The 24,468-nt window shown below is 37.6% G+C and overlaps 1 protein-coding gene across 1 annotated transcript in view; it reads right to left on the reverse strand.

Annotated features, from left to right (window-relative positions):
- Window positions 1–210: 210 nt before the first annotated feature.
- The window catches only part of SEC63 (SEC63 homolog, protein translocation regulator), a 76,828-nt gene continuing 52,570 nt past the window's right edge, over window positions 211–24,468 (reverse strand). Inside the window, exons 17-21 of the mRNA XM_049654101.1 lie at window positions 23,941–24,099; window positions 19,532–19,633; window positions 16,100–16,198; window positions 4,958–5,062; window positions 211–3,946 (exon numbers count right to left, since the gene is read on the reverse strand). Of these exons, the coding sequence (XP_049510058.1) occupies window positions 3,803–3,946; window positions 4,958–5,062; window positions 16,100–16,198; window positions 19,532–19,633; window positions 23,941–24,099 (609 nt within the window). The 3' untranslated portion in view covers window positions 211–3,802. The remainder of the gene's footprint in view (window positions 3,947–4,957; window positions 5,063–16,099; window positions 16,199–19,531; window positions 19,634–23,940; window positions 24,100–24,468) is intronic.

Here is a 24,468-nt window from a genome sequence, read left to right on the forward strand (position 1 = left end):
AGCTCATGATCTCACAGCTCGTGAGTTCAAGCCCCGTGTCAGGCTCGGATTCTGTGTCTCCCTCTTGCTCTGCCCCTAACCCACTCACATTCTGTCTCCGTCTCTCTCAAAAATAAACATTAAAAAAACAAAATAAATGTCACCCTAACTGTACCTAAAAGCAGCATGCCTAAATGTTTTGATCATGCACTGAAATCAGAAAAAAATATATAATGCACCAATAAATGTATTATTTATTTACAAATTATATAAGTGTACAATTGTACAATATATTATGTACATTATAAAACACACAAAAATAGAAATTTAAAAGGATGAGAGTAAATACAAATAACCATTTTACCTTTTCCCCACGGACTGATTATCTGCATACCCCAGGGATATATAACACACCCACCTGAAACCACAGCCCTAAAGCATGCCAAGGATTGCTGTATTTGGATTTTTAGCTCAAGTTACAGAAAAATGTGCAAGATCATAGCTTTTACAGTTTTGCAAAATAGCCCTAATATCTAGTTTAAATGTGTGAAGGTGTTTGACACTAACTTAAGACACATTAGGACCAATCACCACACAGCCAATGAAATGGTACTTTATGGTTCAATGTTAGCCGTTTCATCTTAAGGCAAACTTAAATGGGGGTTTCATAGAGTTAAGTAAGAATATTTGGGGACAAAAATGCTTTCAAGAAATACTTAAAGGATGACGATTTGCCTGTTTAAGAAAAGCAAAAAACAAAAAACAGCTAGTACCTAAAAAAGTAATTCCTCTGCCTACAGTGGAAAAGACTTTAAAAGCGGTGGGGGGGGGGGGCATCCCAAACAATGACCGTTAGCTAATGCAAATGGTTTAGAATGGATTGCCACACATCTGCCTGTCCTAATACCAGTGAGTCCTTAAGAACATGAATTCTTTGTTTTCTATAGCCCCAGTATCCAATCATTGCCCTGGAAACATAGAAACGCAGTGAATATATGGCATATGATGAACAACCCCTCAAATACATAGACTGCGGAGTTACATTTGAAATAACTGTTGCGAAAGAACACTTCAGCATCTGGCTTTGATTTGTTGAAGCAAAGAACTAGATAGACCTCATGGTCAGCAATACACTCAGAGAGTTTCATTACATTCCTCAACATCCTCCCACATCTTTTCCCCATCAGTCAGTCCTTTGGCATCCCACAACCCACATTGCTTCCACCCAAGGTCTGAGCTTCCCACCATGCGGCAGAGTAAAACAGCAAGCCAAGCTTGTCCTTCTCCACCCCTCAGTGCAAGCTGGGAGAAATGTAAGGGTATTACCCCACACAAAGTGCTCCTTAATTTTAAAAAGTTATTCATGAAAACTTAAAAACTTTGTAGAAAGGACATGAACATCTGACTTTTGAGATTGGGATATACACATGACAAACACCATGGGGCCTCAATCAAGTTTTATAACACTAAACTTTACAACTGCTAGACTTTCAAGTGTGGTCTCCTCATGGAAGAGTTATCTTCTAATAGGTACTTCGCCGATTTAGAGAAATAAAAATACTACACAATTTAAATAAATTCCATAAATAACGTTTCACTTTGTGTACACGTTTTCATCTGTATGCTCGATTATTCTGTTGACAAAATAGTTTCTTGATGAAAACAAAACTGAAACTACACTAAGAGTTTCCATTAGATTAATCCAAACCAGGGTCAGTTATCAAATCTTGATCAGGAGAAGACAGGATATGGAGTTTAGAGATTTGCTGAAGAGACGAGAACCATAAACCGAAGGCTCAGTTCTTTCACTATTGCAATATGGAGGTTTTTTTTTTTTTTTTTTACCTAAAGTACTTATTAGAGGATAATGTACTTACTTGGTTGGGAAGTACATATAGATCACCTAGAGAGCAAAGGAAAACAGACTAGTGGCATTTTCTAAGGTCAAGGTGATGCTGTTTTGTTAAGTACTATGGTGAGTTACTAGGTTGTGAAATCATCCTCTCTAAACACAGAAAGCCTCTGTAAGACAAAATGGCTACTAGAATAGAAATACTTTCTTGAAAATTATCTTTTAAGAAAACCAGGACATGTGTACATTACACACTGGTTCGTTCATACGTTTTCTTGAACAACTCCTTTTGCTTGATGCTACGGGCAGGGCTCACTGCCTTCTACCACACTTAAGTGACCAGCAGCTGTCTCACCCGACAGTCTCACCTTCCCAGCAAAACCTAACTCAAAAATTAAACCCTCTACTTGCGAAGAGAAACAACTCCTCAGTGGCACTTCTGCCTGCCAAGGAAGGGTCTAACACCTTTAAAGAGAAAAACAGGTGATGGAGTTTCCAATGGAGAAATCGCTTTGAACATACTGAGAAAATATTACATCCTAAATTTAGAACCAGGAAAACCATTCATGTTTTTGGTAATTTTCACATTTTATTTCCAACTACTGCAGTAACAAAACACCAGTGGTAATTCTGAATGGAAAGTGGCAACCTTTTAAATCAGTAAGGTCACAAATCAGTATTCCAACCGTACTTTGGCCTATGGAGATTTTGATAGGAGAGGGATTATTACAATCAGTCCTGTAATATCACAGACATACGCTTCCTCAGTAACTAATAATAAAAATATTCATCTTACCTCAGTGATTCATCATGTATACATTTCTACTCTCTATAAGCACTATCCTTCGGGGTTGCAGTGTGTGAGGGGGAAACTCCTCCCACTCATACGGTTTTCTATGCCATACAGACACAGTGGCCACTCGAGCAGTAATGGACATTATTAAATTTTAGTTGAAAAATAAAAGAATGAATTATCCTATTATATGCTTTCTCTGGGAGTAAAAAGACACACCGTTACAAATGTAAAATGAGCCAAACTTCTATTTTATTGACAGGAGTCCAAAATGAATACAAAAAAATGCCTCCACTGCATGTTATCTATTTTTTTCCTTAAAAGCCTTCTGAGTCAGGTAGATTAAAAGCTAAGAATGTATTTTAGCTTTTATAGTGAACCTTTTAAAAAAGGCTTAATAACATGAGTCACCAACATCAGAGAACATATGGTCCCACACTCATTTTTAGACCTATAGTTTATAAAAAGAATTAGATCCTGCACTGATCTGCTAAAATAGAGGCTTAAAAATGTTTTAAGCCATTAAAAGCCATTTTTATAACCTAATAACTCTGGGCAATTAAGAAAAGGAAAATCCCCAAATGTAGCCCTCTGTATTATGTGGAATGTGACAGAATGCCAACTTATGACCAAGATAGATAAAAATAAAAAGTTTAAAGCTATGAATAGAGCTGTTATAAATAGTCTTGTATCACTGCAAAATGTCAATAAAATGAATGATAGAGCTTATCAAAAGATTAAAACTTGAGCAGATGTTACTTAAAACGTATGTGTGGTGTTTATCATCCTCTAATGTTTGCTACAAACTAAAGCTAAACAAAGAAAAGTTGCTCACTTATAGATTGGTTTTCATGTACCTTTACTTTTACTGGGACCATAAAATGATCAGATAATACATAGCCCACACTTCTGGACAGTTATAACAAAGGGTTTATTATCGTTTGCAGATGAAATAAATGCACCATCCCATTCATACGTGAAAGGCTCTAACAAGCCTTAAGCGTTTTGGACTGCACCAAGGCACCACCATTGCCCAGTTGTATTATGCACCCATTTCGAGTAAAGAACTAATACCTCCCTCAACAGCAGTTCTGCACTGTTTCTGGTTTATTATACACTTCCGAAACAGCAAAAATTTGCAAGTATGTGCAAATATTGTGGTCCAGTCATAGTACTGCTTAGTCATCATCTTCCTCCTCTTCTTCCTCTTCCTCAAAGCTATCTTCAAAGCCCTCGCTGTCTTCCTGGTCTTCTTCCCCCTCTATTGCTGTATCCCACTGTGGGTGATTTTCCGGTACAGGCTTAGCCTCGTGAACTTCCAACTATAAAGAAGAATTAAATGCAGACATGAGAAATTTGGGAGGAATAGTGAAGAAATATATGATAAAAGATTTTCTTTGACTGCAACAATTATAAAGAAATAGATTTTATGGTTCTAGCTCTAAATTTAACATATTTGCTTATAACAGACATTCATCCCAGAAATAAAAAGGCAATCTACTAACATGCTAATGTCATTAAATTTCTAATACAATTTGACATTTTAATTTTACAGAAACTATACTATTTACTCTGTAGCATGGAAGATTAATAATTGTGACTCTTGAGCAACAAACAAGGTATGTCTCAAGAAGTCTGCTGAGGGAAGAAAACCTCAAGTGTGACTTTTGCAGCCTCCAGCTTCCTGAAATAAAATTCTGTAGACAATGGAAAGAAATAGGATATCCTCATGGGAGAAAAACAGGCATGCCTTTACCAGCTCCCTATACTTTGGGACTCCCAGCACACAGAACAGTAATACTTTAATACAGCTTTTACACAAAACAATGCCTTTTATAAAAACCTCAAGGGAAACCTCAAGGGAAACTGGTAAACACTGACAGGAATGTGCTTCAAATGATACTTACACAAAGTATAAACTCTGATAAAAAACAAATTAGTTTTAGAAATTAATAAACACTCCAAAAGAACCTGTGGGAAAATACATGTGCTTTTCTTAAAAAAAAAAAAAAAAAAAAAAAAAGAACCCAGCTGGTGAGGCCCTATAAAGTTATAGCATATAAAAGCATATTAAGAGTATCTCTTAAGTAATTTATAGTTAACATTCTAAATCCTTCTAATAATTCATTTTCAAGGTTCTAAAGTATTATACTCCTTTAACTCAACAACTTAATTATGGAAAGAGCAGGCCATCAAGAATATCATATATAAAGTATAAGATGACATCTTTTTCCCTCTGTTACTCTACATTTCAAAACTAGAAATGCTTCCCTAGTATATTAAGCACTTATTCAAACAGGAAACTATATTTATTGAAGAGTCACTATTATTACCTTCAGGGGTTTAATCTGATCCAAACCCATATAGGAGTCTGATCTTAGAAACACTGTATACTGATAATTTCCAGGCTTGCCTGGTGCAGGAAACTTCAGTTCTACCTAGAAAAAAAAAAAAACAACAAACAGCACTTAAAATCCGTATTTGAGAAACGAAAGAAACAACTCATTCTTAAAGTTCCTAGGTAAGAGCGTTTAACTGGTAGGTTTATTTACTCAGATGACATAGGGAGCCCTAACAAACATTACAAAAGTTGGAACCCCAACAAATACATATATATATTTATGTCATTTATTATATATACTATGTAAAAAGGAAACCAAATTAGGCAGGACTGATGAGGTTAACTTGTATCTTTGCAATTCAAGAAAACATTTAAAGCAACCAAGTTCTGTATTAACCATCACACCTTGACAACTTGAAGAAATGAAGTAGGGAATAAAGGAAAATAAATGAAATGTAAAAATAACATAGGCTTCACCAAATAGGCAATTCTTGTGAGATTTTCTTATTTCTAAGGTAAATGCTATGAGATAATAGAAAATACATGTATTCGTCTCTACCCCCAGTTCCTGGCACAGAGCGAAATCCCTATAATTTCCTACATGATAAGAGCACTAGGAACATCTTTTGTTCTAGTATTTGGTCTGTGACGCTGGTTTCTGACACTGAGCTTGTAACACCTGAAGAATTACCTGGGTAATAGTAATGTGTTTTGTTCAAATGAGGTGACCCTTGATGAGCACCTAGATGAGGTCTGGTCACCAGAAAGACCAAGCCATGATTAGAAGTCTGGAGCCCTCAGCCACGGCCACCCATTCTCCAGAGAGGGCCTAGAAACTGAGTTAATGATCCATCATCCCTATGCTGATGAAGCCTCCATAAAAATCCTCAAAGTAAGGGGGTGTTCAGGGAGCTGCCAAGTTGGTGAGGACATGGAAGTGCTGGGAGAACGGTGTGCTCAAAAGAGCATGGAAACTCCATGCTCCTTACCACATACCATGTCCTATGTTATCTCTTCCATTTGAATAGTCCTCTGTATTCTTTATTACATTATTTTATAATAAACTAGCAAGTATGTTCCCCTGAGTTCTATGAGCCATTCTAGCAAACTGTCAAACCCAAGGAGAGGTTCATGAGAACCCCAATTTATAGCCAGTTGGTCAGAAGTACAGGTGACAACTTGAGACTTGCAAGTGGCATCTGAAGCACGTACAGGGAGAGGGGCAGTCTTATAGAACTGAGCCCTTACCATGCAATATCTGATCCCAACTCCAGATAAAGAGAGTCAGTGTTGAATTAAATTGCAGGACACTCAGCGGTGTCACAGAAAATTACTTGGTGTGGGGAAAAACCCCATACCTGGTGTCAAAAGTGCTGTGAGTGTGATAATAGTGTGAGTTACTAAGAAACACACAGGGGAAGTGAGTTTTTCCTTTACAAATGCCCAATGATGAAAATACCATATGCTTTTACTCATATGTAGAATCTAAAAAACAAATTAATAAACAAAAACCAGAATCTAACCTATAAATACAGAGAAGAAACTGATGGTTGCCAGAGGGAACTGACGGGCAAGGGAAGAGGGGATGGGCAAAATGGGTGAAGGGGAGTAGGAGAGGTTTCCAGTTATGGAATGAGTAAGTTACATAAACAGAAGGTACAGCCTAGAAAATATAGTAAATAATACTGTAATAGCACTGTATGGTCTGCAGACAGTAGCTACACACATTGTGAGCATAGTATAACAAACAGAGAAGGTGAATCACTATGTTAAACACCTGAAACTAATATAACATTGTATGTCAACTATACCCAAATTAAAAAAAAATTTTAAACATGCCCAATGCTTTAAAAAGTCAAGAAGATATTTATCTCCTATCAAATCATAAACTTCACATACAAAGAGTTACAAACTTAAGAGTTTCAATTCCAGGGGAAGGAAGATGCCGAGGAAGTAGGAGGACCCTATGCTCTCATCATCCCACAAATATAACTAGATAACTATCAAATCATTTTAAATACCCTAGAAATTGACTTGAAGACTAGCAGAACAAACTCCACAACTAAGGGTAGAAAAGAGGCCACATCAAAGAAGAAAGGAAGTGCGGAGATGTGGTTTGGGCAAGAAATAGATTATGACCACTGTGATGGGGATGGAGCCAGGGTCGTGAAGAAGGGCAAGAGACAGAGACAAATTAGCCACAGAGGAGTGCATGGGGAAAAGGAATCCCCGTAGTAACTGGCTTGGAGAGCACAAGGGCCTGAATTTCTTGAGTTCTTGCAACCAGCAGGGTTTTTAGCCTGGAGTTTTAAAGGTCAGCATACTGGCTCTGGGAGCACTGGGAGGACATCGGGGCTGCTCTTAGAGAAAAGGCAGGGCAAACAGTCCATAGACATACAGTGTGGAAACAGTGACCTGAAGAGTGCATGGGGTACACAGTGGGGAGTGTATTTGCTCATCTCACAGGGCATTGCTGAGAAACAGCATTCATGGAGAAATCCCTGGCCAGTGCCATTTCCCTCCCCTCCTCTTCAGCATAAGCACAGGGCCACCTGCGAGAAGCAGCACCAATACTACCTAACTTGCTTACACTAAGCCCCCACCCTCTGCACTCCAGTACAACTGCCCCTCCCAGTCACACTTGCTTCAGTCCCAGCACAGCGGAGCCCCAAGTTTCGCAGGGCCTTGGCTCCCTTGGCGGTGGCAAAAGGACTCATTTCACAAGCAGACCAGAACACACCTAGTTAAAACTCAGTCACGTTCAGGCTAGGGACCAAACACTGCCTACCAACAAAGAGACCCTCTGCAGACAACTGGCTTGCAAAAAAGCAAAGCACACACAGCACACATTGGAGACACCCCCTGAAGCACCAGACCCTGGGGGAACAAGGGACACTACACTGCAAGGCACTACAGGACCTCTTCTAAATAAAGCCATTACCCTCAAGAACAGGAGACACAGCTGACTTTCCTAACACAGAGAGACAGGCACAGGGACTTAGACAAAATGAGAAGACAGAGGAATCTCTCCCAGATGAAAGAAGAGGACAAGGCCACAGCAGGAGATCTAAGCAAAACAGACAGAAGTAATGCCTGATAGAGAACTTAAAGCAGTGATCATAAGGATACTCACTGGATTTGAGAAAAGAGTAGAGGACCTCAGTGAGACCATTAACACAGAGATAAAGACTAACAGCAGAGATAAAGGGATCAATAAATAAAATAAGAAACACCCTAATGGAATGAACAGCAGGCTGGCAGATGCAGAGGAACGAATTAATGGCCTAGAAGACAGAACAATGGAAAGTGATCAAGCTGAACAAACAAAAGAAAGGAGGATTATACAAAATGAGAATAGACCTAGCGAACTCAGTGACTACATCAAACGGCAGTAACATTCACATTATAGGAGTCTCAGAAGAAGACAGAAAAAAGGAGACAGAATTTATTTGAAGAAATAATAGCTGAAAACTTTCCTAATCTGAGAAGGAAAGAGATAGATCCAGGAGGCACAGAGAACCCTCAACAAAATTAACAAAAGCAGACCCACACCAAGACATATTGTAATTAAAATGGCAAAATATAGTAATAAAGAATGTTAAAAGCAGCATGAAAAAGAAAAAAAAGACAATTACATACAAAGGAAACCCCATAAGGCTATCAGCAGATTTTTCAGCAGAAACTTTCCAAGCCAGAAAGGAGTGGCATGATATATTCAAAGTGTTGAACGAGGAAAACCTGCAACCAAGAAACACTATCCAGTAAGGCTATCATTCAGAACAGGAGATAAAGAGTATCCTAGACAAACAAAAAGTAAAAGAGCTCATGACCACTAAAACAGCCCTGCAAAAAATATTAAAGGGGACTCTGAGTGGAAAGATCAAAAATGACACTATGAAGGTAGGATACACAAAGCTGTAAAACTGAATACTTCTGTAAAGAAATCAGTCAAGGAACTCACAAAATAAAAGGATATAAAATGTAATAACATATGCCGAAAATGTGGGGAGAAGAGGAACAAAGAATGGGTTCAAACTTAAACAACCATCAACTTAATACAGGCTGCTATATGCAAAAGATGTTATATACAAACCTAATGGTAACCACAAATCAAAAATCATTAATAATATGCAAAGAATAAAGAGAAATCCAAATATATCACTAAAGAAAACCAGCAAACCATGAAAGAAAGGATCAGAGAAAATCTTTAGAAACCACAAAACATGTAATGAAAGAGCAATAAATACACACCTATTAATAATTACTCTGTGCAAGGCTTCTGGGTGGCTCAGTCAGTTGACCGTCTGACCCTTGATTTAGGCTCAGGTCATGATCCCAAAGTTGTGGGAATGAGCCCCGCATCTGGCTCCATGCTAAGCATGGAGCCTGCTTAAGATTCTCTCTGCCACTCTCCCCCACCTTCTCTCTCTCTCTCTAAAAAATAGTAATCACCATCATCATCATCACTCTGAATAGACTAAACACTCCAATCAAAAGACACAGGGTAACAGAATGGATAAAAAGACAAGACCTATCTATATGCTGCCTACAAGAGATTCATTTCAGACCAAAAGACACCGGCAGATTGAAAGTGAGGGGATGGAAAAACATCTATCATGCAAATGAATCTCAAAAGAAAGCCAGAGTAAAAATACTGATATCAGACAAAATAGACTTTAAAACAAAGACTGGAACAGGAGACAAAAAAGGACACTATATAATATTATAAATTAAGGGGACAATCCAACAAGAAGATATAATAATTGTTAAATATGTATGCACCCAACATGAAAGCACCCAAATTCATAAACTAGTTAATAACAAACATAAGGAACTGATCAATAATAATACAATAAAAGTAGAGGACTTTAACATCCCACTTACATCAATGGAGAGATCTAAACAGAAAATCAACAAGGAAACAAAGTCTTTTTTTATTTTTATTTTTAATGTTTATTTATTTATGAGGGACAGAGCATGAGTAGGGGAGGAGCAGAGACAGAGGGAGACAGAGAATCCGAAGCAGGCTCCAGGCTCTGGGCTGTCAGCACAGAGCCTGTTGCGGGACTCAAACCCACAAACTGCGAGATCATAACCTAAGCCAAAGTCAGACACCCAACCAACTGAGCCACCCAGGTGCCCCAGAAACAAAGGCTTTTGAATGACAGACTGGACCATATAGATTTAACAGGTATATTCATAACATTCCACCCCAATAGCAGAATATACATTCTTTTCAAGTACACATGGAAAATTCTCCAGGACAGGTCACATATTAGGTCACAAAACAAGCCTCAACAAATTCAAAAAGATCAAAGTCATACCATGCATCTTTTCTGACCACAACACTAGTCAACCTACAAAACTACAAGTCAACCACAAGGGGGATCCCAGGTGGCTCAGTTGGTTAAGCGTCTGACTCTTGGTTTCGGCTCAGGTCATGATCTTGCGGTTTCGTGGGTTCAAGCCCTGCAATGGGCTCTGCACTAGATCTTCTCTCTCTCCCTCTCTCTGCCCTTCCCCAGCTCACACTGTCTCTGTCTCTCTCAAAATAAATAAACTTAAAAAAGAAGTTAACCACAAGAAAAAAATCTGTAACCACGATAAATACATGGAGATTAAATAACATTCTATTAAACAATGAATGTTTGGGGGGGGGGGGGGGGGAGAGAGAGAGAGAGAGAGAGAGAGAGAGAAAGAGTGAATCTCAAGCAGGCTCCATGCTCAGTGCAGAGCTCAGGCAGGGCTTGATCCCATGACCCTGGGACCATGACCTGAGCCGAAATCAAGAGTCAGACGCTCAACTGACTAAGCTGCCCAGGCACCCCTACCAAGTGTTTAAAGAAGATTTAATACCTATTCTTCTCAAACTATTCCAAAATACAGAAAAGGAAGGGAAACTTCCAAATTCATTCTATGAAGCCAGGATTACCCTGATACCAAAACCAGGTAACGACGTCACAAAACAAGAGAACTACAGACCAATACATCTGATGAAAATAGATGCAAAAATTCTAAAAAACCAAATCCAGCAATACATTACAAAAATCATTCATCATGATCAAGTGGGATTTATTCCTGCGTTGCAAGGGTGGTTCAATATTCACAAATCAATCAACGTGATACATCACATCAAGAAGAGAAAGGATAAGAACAATAGGATCATTCCAACAGATGCAGAAAAAGCATTTGACAAAGTATAACATCCATTCATGATAAAAACCCTCAATAATGTAGGTGTAGAAGGAACACACCTCAACATAATAAAGGTCATATATGAAAAACCCCACAACAATCTCCTCAATGGAATAAAACTGAGAACCTTTCCCTTAAGGTCAGGAACAAGACAAGGATATTGACTCTTATTTTATTCAACATAGTACTGGAAGTTTAGCCATAGCAATCAGACAACAGAAAAAAAATAAAAGGCATCTAAATTGGTAAGGAAAAAAGAAATCTTTCAGTATTTGCAGATGACATAATACTATATACGGAAAACCTGAAAGATTCCATCAAAAAACTGCTAGAACTGATAAACGAACTCAGTAAAGTCACAGGACACAAAATCAATGTACAGAAATCTGCTGCATTTATATACACCAATAATGAAGCAGCAGAAAGAGAAATTAAGAAATCAATCCCATCTACAAGTACACCAAAAACGGTATATATCTAAGAATAAACCTAACCAAAGAAGTGATACACCTATACTCTGAAAACTATAAAACACCAATGAAAGAAACTGAAAATGACACAAAAAATGGAAAGACGTTCCATACTCATGGACTGGAAGAGCAAATATTGTAAAAATGTCTATACTACCCAAAGCAATCTACACGTTCAATGCAATCCCTACCAAAATACCTACACCATTTTTCCAGAACTAGAATAATCCTAAAATTTATATGAAACCAGAAAAGACCCTGAGTAGCCAAAGCAACCTTGAAAAAGAAAAGCAAAACTGGAGGCATCACAATTTTAGATTGCAAGTTATATTACAAAGCTATAGTGATCAAGCAGTACGGTAATGGCACAAAAACAGACGTGTAGATTAATGGAACAGAACAGAAACTCCAGAAATAAACACACAATTATGTGATCAACTGATCTTCAACAAAGCAGGAAAGAATATCCAATGGGAAAAAGATGGTCTCTTCAACAAATGGTGTTTGGACAACTAGACAGCAACTGCAAAACAAAGAAACTGGGGGCACCTGGGTGGCTCAGTAGGTTAAGCACCTGACTCTTGATTTCGGCTCAGGTCATGATCTCACAGTTCGTGAGAGTGAGAGCCCTTTGTCAGGCTCTGGACTGACAGAGCAGACAGAGCCTGCTGGGGATTCTCTCCCTCCCTCTCTCTCTGCCCCTCCCCCACTTGTATGCATGCTCTCTCTCTCGCTCTCTCTCTCAAAATAAACTTGAAATAAATTTTTTAATGAAAAATAAAAATTAAAAAAGAAAGAAAGAAACTGGACCACTTTCTTACACCACACACAAAAATAAATTCAAAACAGGTTATGGACCTAAATGTGAGGCCTGAAACCATAAAAATCCTAGAAAAGAACATAGGTAGTATCTTTTTTGACACTGGCTATAGCAACTTTTTTCTAGGTATGTCTCCTGAAGCAAGGGAAACAAAAGCAAAAATAAACTATTGGGACTCCATCAAAATAAAAAGCTTCTGCAGAGTGAAGAAAACAATCGACAAAACTAAAAGGCAACCTATGGAATGAAAGAAGATATTTGCAAGTAATCTAATAAAGGGTTACTATCCAAATATATAAAGAACTTATAAAACTCAACACCCAAAAAACAATCCAATTAAAAAATGGGCAAGACATGAGCAGACATTTGGCCAAGAAGACCTACAGATGGCCGACACATGAAAAGATGTGCATCATCACTTACCATCAGAGAAATACAAATCAAAACTACAATGGGGTATCACCTCACACCTGTCAGAATTCTGGCTAAAATCAAAAATGTAAGAAACAACTGGTGTTGGTGAGGATGTGGAGAAAACATAACCCTCTTCCACTGTTGGTAGAAATGCAAACTGGTACAGCCACTGTGGAAAACAGTATGGAGGTTCTTCAAAAAGTTAAAAACAGAAGTATCCTACAATCCAGCAATCACACTACTGGGTATTTACTCCCAAAATACAAAAACACTAATTCAAAGGGATATATGCATCCCTATGTTTACAGCAGCATTATTTACAACAGCCAAATTATGGAAGCAGCCCAAATGTCCATCAATTGATGAATGGATAAAGAAGATGTGATATATACATACAATGGAATATTAGCCATAAAAAAGAATGAAATCTTGCCACTTGCAATAACATGGATGGAGCTAGAACGTATAATGCTAAGTGAAGTAAGTCAGTCAGAGAAAGACAAATACCATATGATTTCACTCATATAAGGAACAAAATAAATAAGAAAAGGGGGAAAAAAAGAGAGAGACAAACCAAGAAACCGACTTTTTAACTACAGAGAACAAACAGATGGTTACCAGAGTGGAGGTGGGTGGGGAATGAGTGAAACAGATGATGGGTATTAAGGGGCATTAACAACTTAAAAAAAAAAAAGTTTCATTTTCATTTAGACAAAGGAAGAATAAATTATTAAGATGTCATTTGGATGTTTTGGCAATCTGCCTCCAATCTCCAAAATCCAGATTTTGTAAGCAAGATTATATATTAAAACAAACTAGAAAAATCATGGGAGAATCCTTTTTTTAAAAATTAATCTCATAGTTTGACCTTTCTAAGTCACCACAAAACCAAGAAAACAGAAAAGAAAAAATTACTAAATCACACTGCAAAAAAAACTCCAAGTAAATAAAGTTTATATTTTTGCCTAGTAAAAACAACCATAATAGTAAAACAAAATGGGGAGAAATATCTGCAACAAATATCACCACAGGTTGATTTCATAATATTTAAAACAACAATTGCCCAAACCAAATTAAAAGACCAATAAAAATGAACAATGGTCACAAAGAGAAGTACAATTCAAATACACTGAAAGATGTATTACTCTGAAGAGAAATACAATACTGAAACTACACTGTATAATTAGGAAAAACTGATTCAGTCAAGAGTCATCAATTATATTAAAATGAGTGGGTAAAAGACAGAGAACAAGATATTAATATTAACATAGTGCCCAAGTAGCACCCCAAAGATTAGAAGGAAAAATACCTTTTACAGTAGAGAAGCCTTAACTAAATGTTCAACCATGGTATCACCAATGTGGGCAAACTGATATAATGTGCCCCAATTTGATGCACTAAGAAGGTTACATCACTTACGTAGTATTTTTACCAAAAATATTTAAGATGAATACAATTATGAGTAACCAATGAGACAAAACTGAGGGATAGTCTACAAAATACTTTGTCTGGACTCTTTAAAAATGTTGATGGCATGAAAAATTTAAAAACAAGGGGCGCCTGGGTGGCTCAGTCGGTTAAGCGTCCGACTTTGGCTCAGGTCATGATCTCGCGGTCTGTGAGTTCAAGCCCCGCGTTGGGCTCTGTGCTGACTGCTCAGAGCCTGGAGCCTGTTTCAGATTCTGTGTCTCCCTCTCTCTCTGACCCTCCCCCGTTCATGCTCTGTCTCTCTCTGTCTCAAAAATAAATAAACGTTAAAAAAAAAATAAAAACAAACAAACAAACAAAAAGGCCAATGAAGAGTTCTAGAATAAAGATGAATGACAACCAAATTCAATGCATGATCCTTGACTGGATCCTGAATTTTAAAACAAAATAAAAACTAACTTAAAAAAAAAAAAAGGGATGTCTGGGTGGCTCAGTCAGTTGAGCATCCCACTCAGTTTTGGCTCAGGTCACGATCCCAGGGTCGTGGGACTGAGCACTGCATCAGCGCAGAGCCTGCTTAAGGTTCTCTCTTCCCCTCTCCCCTGACCCCTCCCACACGTGTGAACATGCTCTCTCTAAAGAATAAAAAAATAATTTGAAAACAAAACAAAAACTGTAACAGGTACTAGTGAGTATTTAGGGAAATTTGAATATGGACTGCATATTAGATAAATACCATATCAATGTTAAATTTCCTGAACATAGTAATCTTATTGTGCTTATGTAGGAGATCACTCTTGTTCTTACGGTACCCTGGTAAAACTTAAATTTAAAAAATAATAAAACTGCTCTATCAAACAAATAACCTTAAGTTAGCTCTGTCAAATAAACAACAACAAAGTACTTCATACATTTACTACTTGGTAATAAAGGGGGAAATGTACTTTTTGTATTAAAAATGAGGGGCACCTGGGTGGCTCAGTTAAGCGGCTGACTTTGGCTCAGGTCATGATCTCATGGTTCATGGGTTCAAGTCCTGCATCGGGTTTCATGCTATCAGCTCAGAGCTCAGAGTCTGGAGCCTGCTACGGATTCTGTGTCATCTTCTCTCTATCTGCCTCTCCCCCGCCTGCACTCTGTGTCTCTCAGTAAATAAACATTTAAAAAAATATTTTTAAAATATTTTTAAAAAATCAACATCACAGAACTATCTTGAAATTAAAAAAAAACCCTTGCTCTTGTCCACCAAGTCCAGGTAGAAAGAACCTTCTTTCTAGAAAAGTAACATGAAAAAATCAAGAAAAACAAGAAAAATAGAAAGGAGTTGCCAAGGGATAAAACATGTTCATCACGATGGTACATGAGTGATGTCATGAACAATGAATAATGCTACATAATCAAAAATTCCACTCTAAAAATCTAATTAGCAATTCTTACATTCATTTTTAAGACCAAAGGTCTTAGCACTAATCCAGTGAAGATAAAAATTGCAGATTTTTGTAAAATATAATTAAATTCTGGACAGAACAAAAGGCATATGTTCTTAGACACTGACAGTGAAAACTCCCCAAAGTAAGTTGAAAACAAGCTTTTAAGACTAAGAAAGTTGCCTACTTTTAACAATACTATATAAACTTCGAATTAGTTCCCCCCAGGCACCAGAGAACAGTTATAAAAGGTGCCTTAACAAATACAATACAATAAGCCAAATATGATAAACTGAAATCTAAAAAAGATTTTATGAGGCAGCATGAAGGTGAGATGCCTTACATTTGTAAAAACTGAAATAATGTTGTTGGACACTTACCTCTTCTGTATCTTTTAGCGTACACACATGATACGGCATAGATATTAACGTCTGTTCCTTCCTATCTGCAATATAAAGCCACCACCATTCTTGTTTCTCCTGCAAAGAAAAAAAAAAAAGAGACGTTATCAGAAAGAACTAGAGAAGTAACTGTCTGCCTTGTCTCATTCTAGAGGTATTGTTCTGGTTTTGTTCACTGCAGTATCTCCGGCACAGACACAGTGCCTGGTACAAAATAGATACTCAATAAATGTTTACTGAATGAATAAACTATTCTTAACCATTTATAGATCTGCTGTCCAAAAGAATTCTGTATGTAATATGGGGGTTTCAAACAGTCCCTTAAAAAACGGTAGTGATGGGCCTCTGTGTTAAAAACCCCTGATTAACCTTAAATGACAAGAGATATAATAAAATAAAATAAAACATCATAAACTATTACAGGATCATCCAGCAAATAATCTTAGTCATTTTACCTAGTAATAAGCAAAAGCCAGAAAGTAAGAGCAGAAGGGACTTGGGCAACCAAATTGGAAATCATGAAAATACACCACTCATAAAAGATCATCTGATTTAAGAGCTTATCTAATACCTTTCACTGCACATGATTTTAATAAGCACAACATTTTTAGCTGTACCTCAGAAAAGATTAGGAATAAAAAAAGAGCTCAGTAAAGAAACTGCCACCAGAATGTACAATGACAGCAGGAAGAACTGACAGGAGACAGAAAAGTATTTAAAAAAAACAATGAGAAGACACAGCAGTCTGGAGGCACCAAACTTCAGTGTGCTCAGCACTGCTGTACAGAATTCATCAATAACGGTTTAGTCATGTCTTAGTACCCTCTGCTTAAGAACTGGTCAGGGAAGAGATCTTCTTTAAACAAATTAAAGAAAAATGTTTTGGAGCTAAAAGACTCTAGGATAGTCTAAATACTCATTTAACCAAAACAACACTAGACTATTCTAAATTCTCAATTATCCAAAAGAAAGTTAGAAAAATAACTTTTTACTGAAAACATTATCATAGGGAAAATGTCTTTTGAATTCAAAATCACTTGTACTTGCTATTTTATTTTAACCACAAGACACTGAAATTTGATTATTTGATAATGCTACACTGAGGTTAACTAAAAATTCTTGTAAACTACAAAGCACAACATTAGTAAGCAGAATAAATAAATCACAAGTATATGATTAATTCAACTTCTGCTTAACCCAAAGTGGACTACCATAATAGGTGTGTGTGTGTGTGTGTGTGTGTGTGTGTATACATATATATGTATATTTGTCTACATGTGTGTTGCACAAAGTGGATAAAAACATTATAATGGACTCAAAATGCAGTATTAATTTCTGCACCTTATGGGCCAGAGTCTCAGTCACAATTACTTGATTCTGCCACTGTAACATGAAAAGAGTAAGTGTGACTGGGTTCCAATAAAACTTCATTCATAAAACAGGCAGGGAGGCAGACTTGTCTACAGGCAGTTTGTCAATGCCCGATGTAAAGCCACATAGACCGGATTATTTCACTTCTCTAAAACCCTGTTTTTCTTCTCTATTAAATGAGGAGCATCTACCTCAGGCTGTGTTGTGAAGATGGACTGAGATAATACAAGTAAATTATATATTAGAATATCTAGCACATTGAGTGTGATAATCACAATTATTAATGAAATGATCTCATTACTAGAACACACATGTAATATAAGAAGCACGGGAGATGTTTAAGAATGTGCGTATCTTCTTTACCTCTCCACTAAGAGAATGCCTTTCCTTCCCTCTCCCAGGCTATTTGATTAAAATGTGATTCATTCAAGAATATTTATTAAGAAGCTGGTGAATATGAATCCACGGCACTGTACGTGTGCCTAGACTCTTTGATGCACACGGTGAAAGTGGAAAAGATGTTCTACCATGACTTATTCACACTATCAACACAATAGCTTCTCTACTGTGTGAGATTCCCCACCATTCTTAACATATTAAGCATAATGAATGAGTTTCAGTTACATGTAAGTCAATTATAAACATGTAACTTTAAGCAATTTAAATGGGTAGTGTGATAGTTAGGGTAGCTCTACAGGTACACGGGAAGGTAGACAGGTAGACATTAGTAAAATCCTAAATAAATTTTGTCCGGTAAGTGGTACTTTTCGAGATGTTTACCGTGTAGTTGTAGATTAAATTAGAAAAAGGCATTCTCAAGGCTAAAATGTTCTAAGGGAGTGAATGGATGTTTTGCTTATTAACTAAGCATGGTCTAAAATGAACTGTCTGGTACAAGGGTACAAATTATGTGGCTTATAACATCCCACGGCACTTTTAAAACCAATCAATGAGTGAAATTTACTCGCTTGATTTCGGGAGTCTTGGGGTTGGCAGACTACCACTGCAATGGGCAAAATGCCCCTAACAGATGGGCTAACGCTCACGACACGCCAGAAGATCAGCAAGCACATTAACATGGAATCCTGGGCTGACTTTCCTCCAAGTCAAAACAACAGTCTGCAGAGCCACTCATTTATTATTAGGAAAGCCAAATTACTTGGGAATTTGCCTTCAGCAGCCCCGAGCAACTCTGGATTGACATTCTAAAGCAGAAAGCAGATTTATACATGAAATCACCTGCCAAACATGAGTGCCGAGCATAAGATTCTGTGGCCAAGCTGTGAGGCAGTCGGTGGAACAGCTTCCTTGAACTAAGAGGCAACCAGTTCTCGACCTCTGGCCAGAGACAGAATCATTGCAAAAGCAAAGCATTGTGTAAATTCCAAATTCATTTGAAAGACAAACAACTCAAGGAGACCAAAAGTTGAGCAGGCCACAACCACAAAGTAAACAAGGACAGGAGAACAAATAGCACTGCAACAATCTGTCCTGAGCTTGGGGCTCAGTCATTCTGAACTCTTACTGAACTCAGCTGGTCCCACAGCCCATGGGCTTGCCTATTCCCGGGGACTACGGCCAGAGCAAGTGCAGTGGCTCCAGGTGGCCAGTACAGAGCCATCAGAGAAAACTCATGGGAAAAATTTAAGAACTTTTTTCATTTTATTTAAAACTTGACAGAAGTGAGAGACTCACAAAAGCTGTGTAATCATAGGCAAAATATGCATTTGTCTGACAGACTGCCTGAACTACTAAAGAGAAATCAGCAGTCAGCACAACCTTCAGTAATATAGGCACAGAAAAGACAGAAGCACAGGAAACCATATAAATACTTAAAAAGTTAACAATCCTCCCATTAGAGACCACATTCACTAAATCTAATTCATACTGAAATGTATTTTTCAAACTGTCACCTATCAAGAACAGACCACATCAGCACATTTGAGCCAGTACACACCATGGAGGGATAAAAGGCAACTGAAAAATACCTAAAGACAAAGTAGATGGAATAAGGAAAACGCTGAGTCATGAATAACTCACCTCAGGAAAATAAAGACTATAAACAGGATGTGTTATCTTTGATTTGGTTTCCAGTAGAGCTCTCTCCTTTCGCTGTATACTTTGTTGTAATTCTTGCCACTCCTAGGTAAAGTAAAAATCAAACATTTGAAATCGTTTTGAAGTTTCCATCTTCTTCCAGCTATTATTCCTGACAATGCTAACTACTACTGAGTTCAGTCCCACAGACCTGATCATTTCCCTGCTCTAAACTTACAACACATCATTTCATAAATCAAATCTAAGCCCTTCAGCATCAACTACATGGGTCGTGATCTGATCTGGGCCAATCTCTTCAGTCTCCTAACACTGCCTTCCTCTTTGCACTTTCTATTCTAGTCATTTCGAACTATCTTGACTTCTCTGAACTCACCAAGCTATTTCACTCCTCCTAAACCCTGTTTGGATTTGTTTTCTCCCTCTGTCTTTAACCTGGCAAATTCCTCCTATTATTCCCTTAGGAACTGCTAAAGCCCAAACCATGAGTTCCCAAATACCAGAAATTTCCCTCAACTTGAGTTGATCACTCCCTCCTCTGTGTTATCACTGTACCTGGCAAAAATGTACATAATCTCTTTTGTACTTTTGTACTTTAATGTTTACTTACAAGTCTGCCTTACCCACTAGCCTGTCATTCAAGGGCAGAAACTGTTTTACATTTGGCTTGCATTTCTGTCATCTAACACAGGGCTTGCAATGTGGCAGATAATGAATAATTGTATAATTATTTGACAATTGAATGAATGTATTTTGGTATCTAAAGAAACTAGTCTGTCACTTCTACTAACCCTAATACTGTACTCAGAAAAGAATATGTCAACTCTTTCTCAAAATGTGGGTGGGGAAATAATTTCTTTGATAGGCTTTAATTTCCTGGCAATCAATTTAATTCCCGAAGTACAAAAACGGTCAAGGGCCAGCAACTGCTAAAAAGTCACCCTTGTTTTTCCCCACCATTCCCAAGGGCAGGTACATTACAGGCATACCTCATTTAATTGCACTTTGCACATGTGTGCTTTACAAATACTGTGATTTTTACAAACTGAAGGTTTGTGGCAACCCTGTGTTGAGCAAGTCTCTTGTTCTACTGTTGCCATTTCTCCAACAGCGTTTGCTCACTTCGTGTCTGTGTCACATTTTGGTAATTCTTGCAATATTTAAAACTTCTTTCTTATTATATTTGTTACGGTGATCTCTGATCACTGATCTTTGATGTTACTACAGTAATTGTTTTGGGGCCACGAACCATGCTCACCTAAGATGGCAAACTTAATAAATATTGTGTGTATTCTGACTGCTCCACCAATGGGCTGTTCCTCCATTTCTTCCCCTCCTCTTGGCCTCTCTATTCCCTGAGACACAACAATACTGAAATTAGGCCAATTAATAACCCTACAGTGATCTCTCAGTGTTCAAGTGAAAGGAAGAGCCACATGTCTCTCACTCTAAATCAAAAGCTAGAAATGATTAAGCTTAGTGAACAAGGCAAGCTGGAAGTTGAGACAGGCTGAAAGCTAGGGCTCTTGTACCAAATAGAGAAGTTGTGAATGCACAGGAAAAATTCATGAAGGAAATTAAAAGTGCTACTCCAGTGAAAACACAAATGATAACAAAGTGAAACAGCCTTATTGTTGACACAGAGAAAGTTTTAGCAGTCTGAACAGAAGATCAAACCAGCCATAATAGTTCTTTAAGCCAAACCTTAATCCAGAGCAAGGACTTGCCTCTTCAATTCTATAAAGGCTGAGAGAAGTGAAGAAGGTGCAGAAGAAAAATTTGAAGCTAGGAGGGGTTGGTGCGTGAGGTTTCAGGAAAGAAGGCATCTCACTAACATCAAAGTGCAAAGGGGAAGCAGCAAGTGCTTGTGGAGAAACTGCAGCAAGCTATCCACAAGGTCTAGCTGGGATAATTAATGAAGATGGCTACACTAAGTAACAGATTTTCCACACTAACAAAACAGCCTTACACTGGAAGAAGATGCCATCTAAGACTTTCATAGCTAGAGAGAAGTCCATGCTCGGCTCCAAAAGACAGGCTGACTCTTCCATTAGGAGCTAATGCAACTGGTGACATTCGGCTGAAGCCAATACTTGCTTAGCGTTCTGAAAATCCTAGGGCCCTTAAGAACTATGCTAAATCTGCCCTGCGTGTGCTCTCTAAATGGAACAACAAAACCTGAATGATAGCACATGGTTTACTGAATATTTTAAGTCCACTGTTGAGATCGACTACTCAAAAAAAAAAAAAAATCCTTTCAAAATAGTACTACTGCTCATTCAGAACGCATCTAGTTACCCAAGAGCTCTGATAGAGACATACAGTAAAATTAATGTTGTTTTCATGACTGCTAACACAACATCCATTCTGTAGTCCATGGATCAAGGAGTAATTTTCACTTTCAAGTCTTACTGTTTTAGAAATACATTTTTTAAGGCAACAGCTGCCACAGATAGTGATTCCTCTGGTGGATCTGGGCAAAGTATACTGAAAATCTTCTCATTCACCCTTTTACAAGCCATTAAGTATATTTATGATTCATAAGAAGAGTCAAAATATCAACATTCACAGGAGTTTGGAGAACTGATTTCCAACCCTGATGGATGACTTTGAGGGGTTCAAGACTTCAATGGAGGAAGGAGTACTGCAGATGGGGTGGAAATAGCAAGAGAATTAGCAGTGGAGCCCAAAGACGGAACTGAATTGCTGCAATCTCATGAGAGAACTTGAGCAGATGAGGAGTTGCTTCTTATGGAGGAGCAAAGAAAGTGGTTTCCAGACATGGAATCTACTCCTGGTGAAGGTACTGTGAAGATTGTTGAAATAACAACAAAGGACTTAAAAGATGACATAAACTCAGTTGACAAAGCAGTGATAGGATTTGACAGGTCTGACTCCAATTTGAAAGAAGTTCTATTGTGGGTAAAATGCTATAAACAGCATTGCACGCTACAGAGAAATCATCTGTGAAAGAATAGTCAATGCAGCAAATTTTACTGTTGTCTTATTTAAAAAACTGCCCCAGCCACTGCAATCTTCAGCAACCACCACCCTGAATAGTCAGTAGCCACCAACACCTAGGCAAGAGCCTCCACCAGCAAAAAGATCACAATTTGCTGAAGGCTCAGACGATGGTTAGGATTTTTTAGTAATAGAGAATGTTTTCATTAAGGCATATATATTGTTTGAGACAATGCTACTACATACTCTATACACTACACTACAATATAGTGTTAAACATAACTTTCATATCCACTAGGAAACCGAAAAATTCATTTTGTGCTATATTGTGATGTTAGTTTCATTCTGGTGGTCTGGATATAAGCCTGTAGTATCTCCAAACTATGCCTGCATTCCTCATATTTTTATCCTTTGCCTTTTCCTTTTATTCCTCTCTACTTGACCCTCTCAGGCTATTCAGGCAAACTCTTTTTCTCTCCTAAACTACAAGGGTACCTTTTAGGTCAATGGCCTAGTCAGAAAGAACAGAACAACACAAACATAAAGGAATGGCTGATCAGTTTACAGTTCATTTGCAGTAAGCCTCTAAGGACCCATTATTTGTCCAACAAACCCTCTTTTTATAGCCCATCCATAAATCAGGTGCAAACTAACGGTATACCATGAGATTTTTTTCTATTTTCTACCCTCACAATCTTAGTAAGTTCCTTAGAGACACCTCTTTTCCTTAAGGTCTTATATATTTCTTGAAACAAGGTGGAATTTTGTAAATATTAGTTTTTCCCTTAACCAACCTCGAGACATTAGAGTCCACAGTAACGTTTCTTAACTCTAAACATTACCTGCAACTCTGGAAAGACTCAGTTCTAAGTAACTGCTCAGACCATAACCCACCTTTCCTAACTCATTTGCAGACTCAACTCCAACAATGAAAACCATTGTAAGACACCAAACTGGCTTCGATTTAGACCCACATCCTATACTATCTAGCAACTTAAAGATTTCAGAAAATTAAGAAGTCCGGGTGCCTGGGTAGCTTAGTCGGTTAAGTGTCTGACTCTTGATCTCGACTCAGGTCATAATCTCATGGCTCATGGGATGCAGCTCCGCGTAGAGCTTTACACTGACAGCGCAGAACCTCCCTGGGATTCTCTCTCTCTGTTCCTCCCCTGTTTGCATGTGCTCTCTCAAAATAAATAAATAGACTAATTAATTAATTAAAAAAAAATTAAGGGGTCCAATCCTTGTTAGAAATGATTTTTCTTTATAATTCTGACCATCCCACAAAAATATTCTTACAAAATAATATGACTGTAAAATATACTGATAATATTTAAGACAAGTAAACAAAACAAATTAAAAAACAACAAAACCCAAAACAATCAGAGGTATATAACTCCAATTATTTAAACTTATAATATTATAAGTCTTACTGCTTCATCATCTTTGTTTTGTTTTTCATCTTGCTCTCTATCAGAGTCTCTGTCACTACCATCATCTTTTTCACTCTGGGATTCTCTATTCGTTTCTTCTTCTTCAGAATCACTGCCTTTGTCAGAAACTTCTTCTTCATCTTCCTTTACTGCAGCTTCCTAAAAGGAAAAAGCAACCACAAAAGTTTTGAATACCTCAGTGAATATATCATTCGGAGCCCCTGAAGCTAACTTTTTGTCATTAAAATTAAATTGGCTCAAGATTATAATTTCACTATTCATACAGAATTTTAGAGAATTATAAACACATTTACTTATAAATATGTGGTAGTCAGACTAAAGACTTTAACATTTGGCTTATTTGTCTACTGTTATTTTATTTTTGTTTGTAAAATAAAAAATACTTTTATTTTTATTTACAAAGTATACTACCACAATGGCAAAGATGGCTCATCTTTCAAAACACCAATCATACAATATATTTTATTCGGGATGGGGAAATGGGAAGTTTATAGAAAAGTACTGCTT

The sequence above is a fragment of the Panthera uncia genome, assembly GCF_023721935.1.
Source record: "Panthera uncia isolate 11264 chromosome B2 unlocalized genomic scaffold, Puncia_PCG_1.0 HiC_scaffold_24, whole genome shotgun sequence".
Classification (NCBI taxonomy): Eukaryota; Metazoa; Chordata; class Mammalia; order Carnivora; family Felidae; genus Panthera; species Panthera uncia.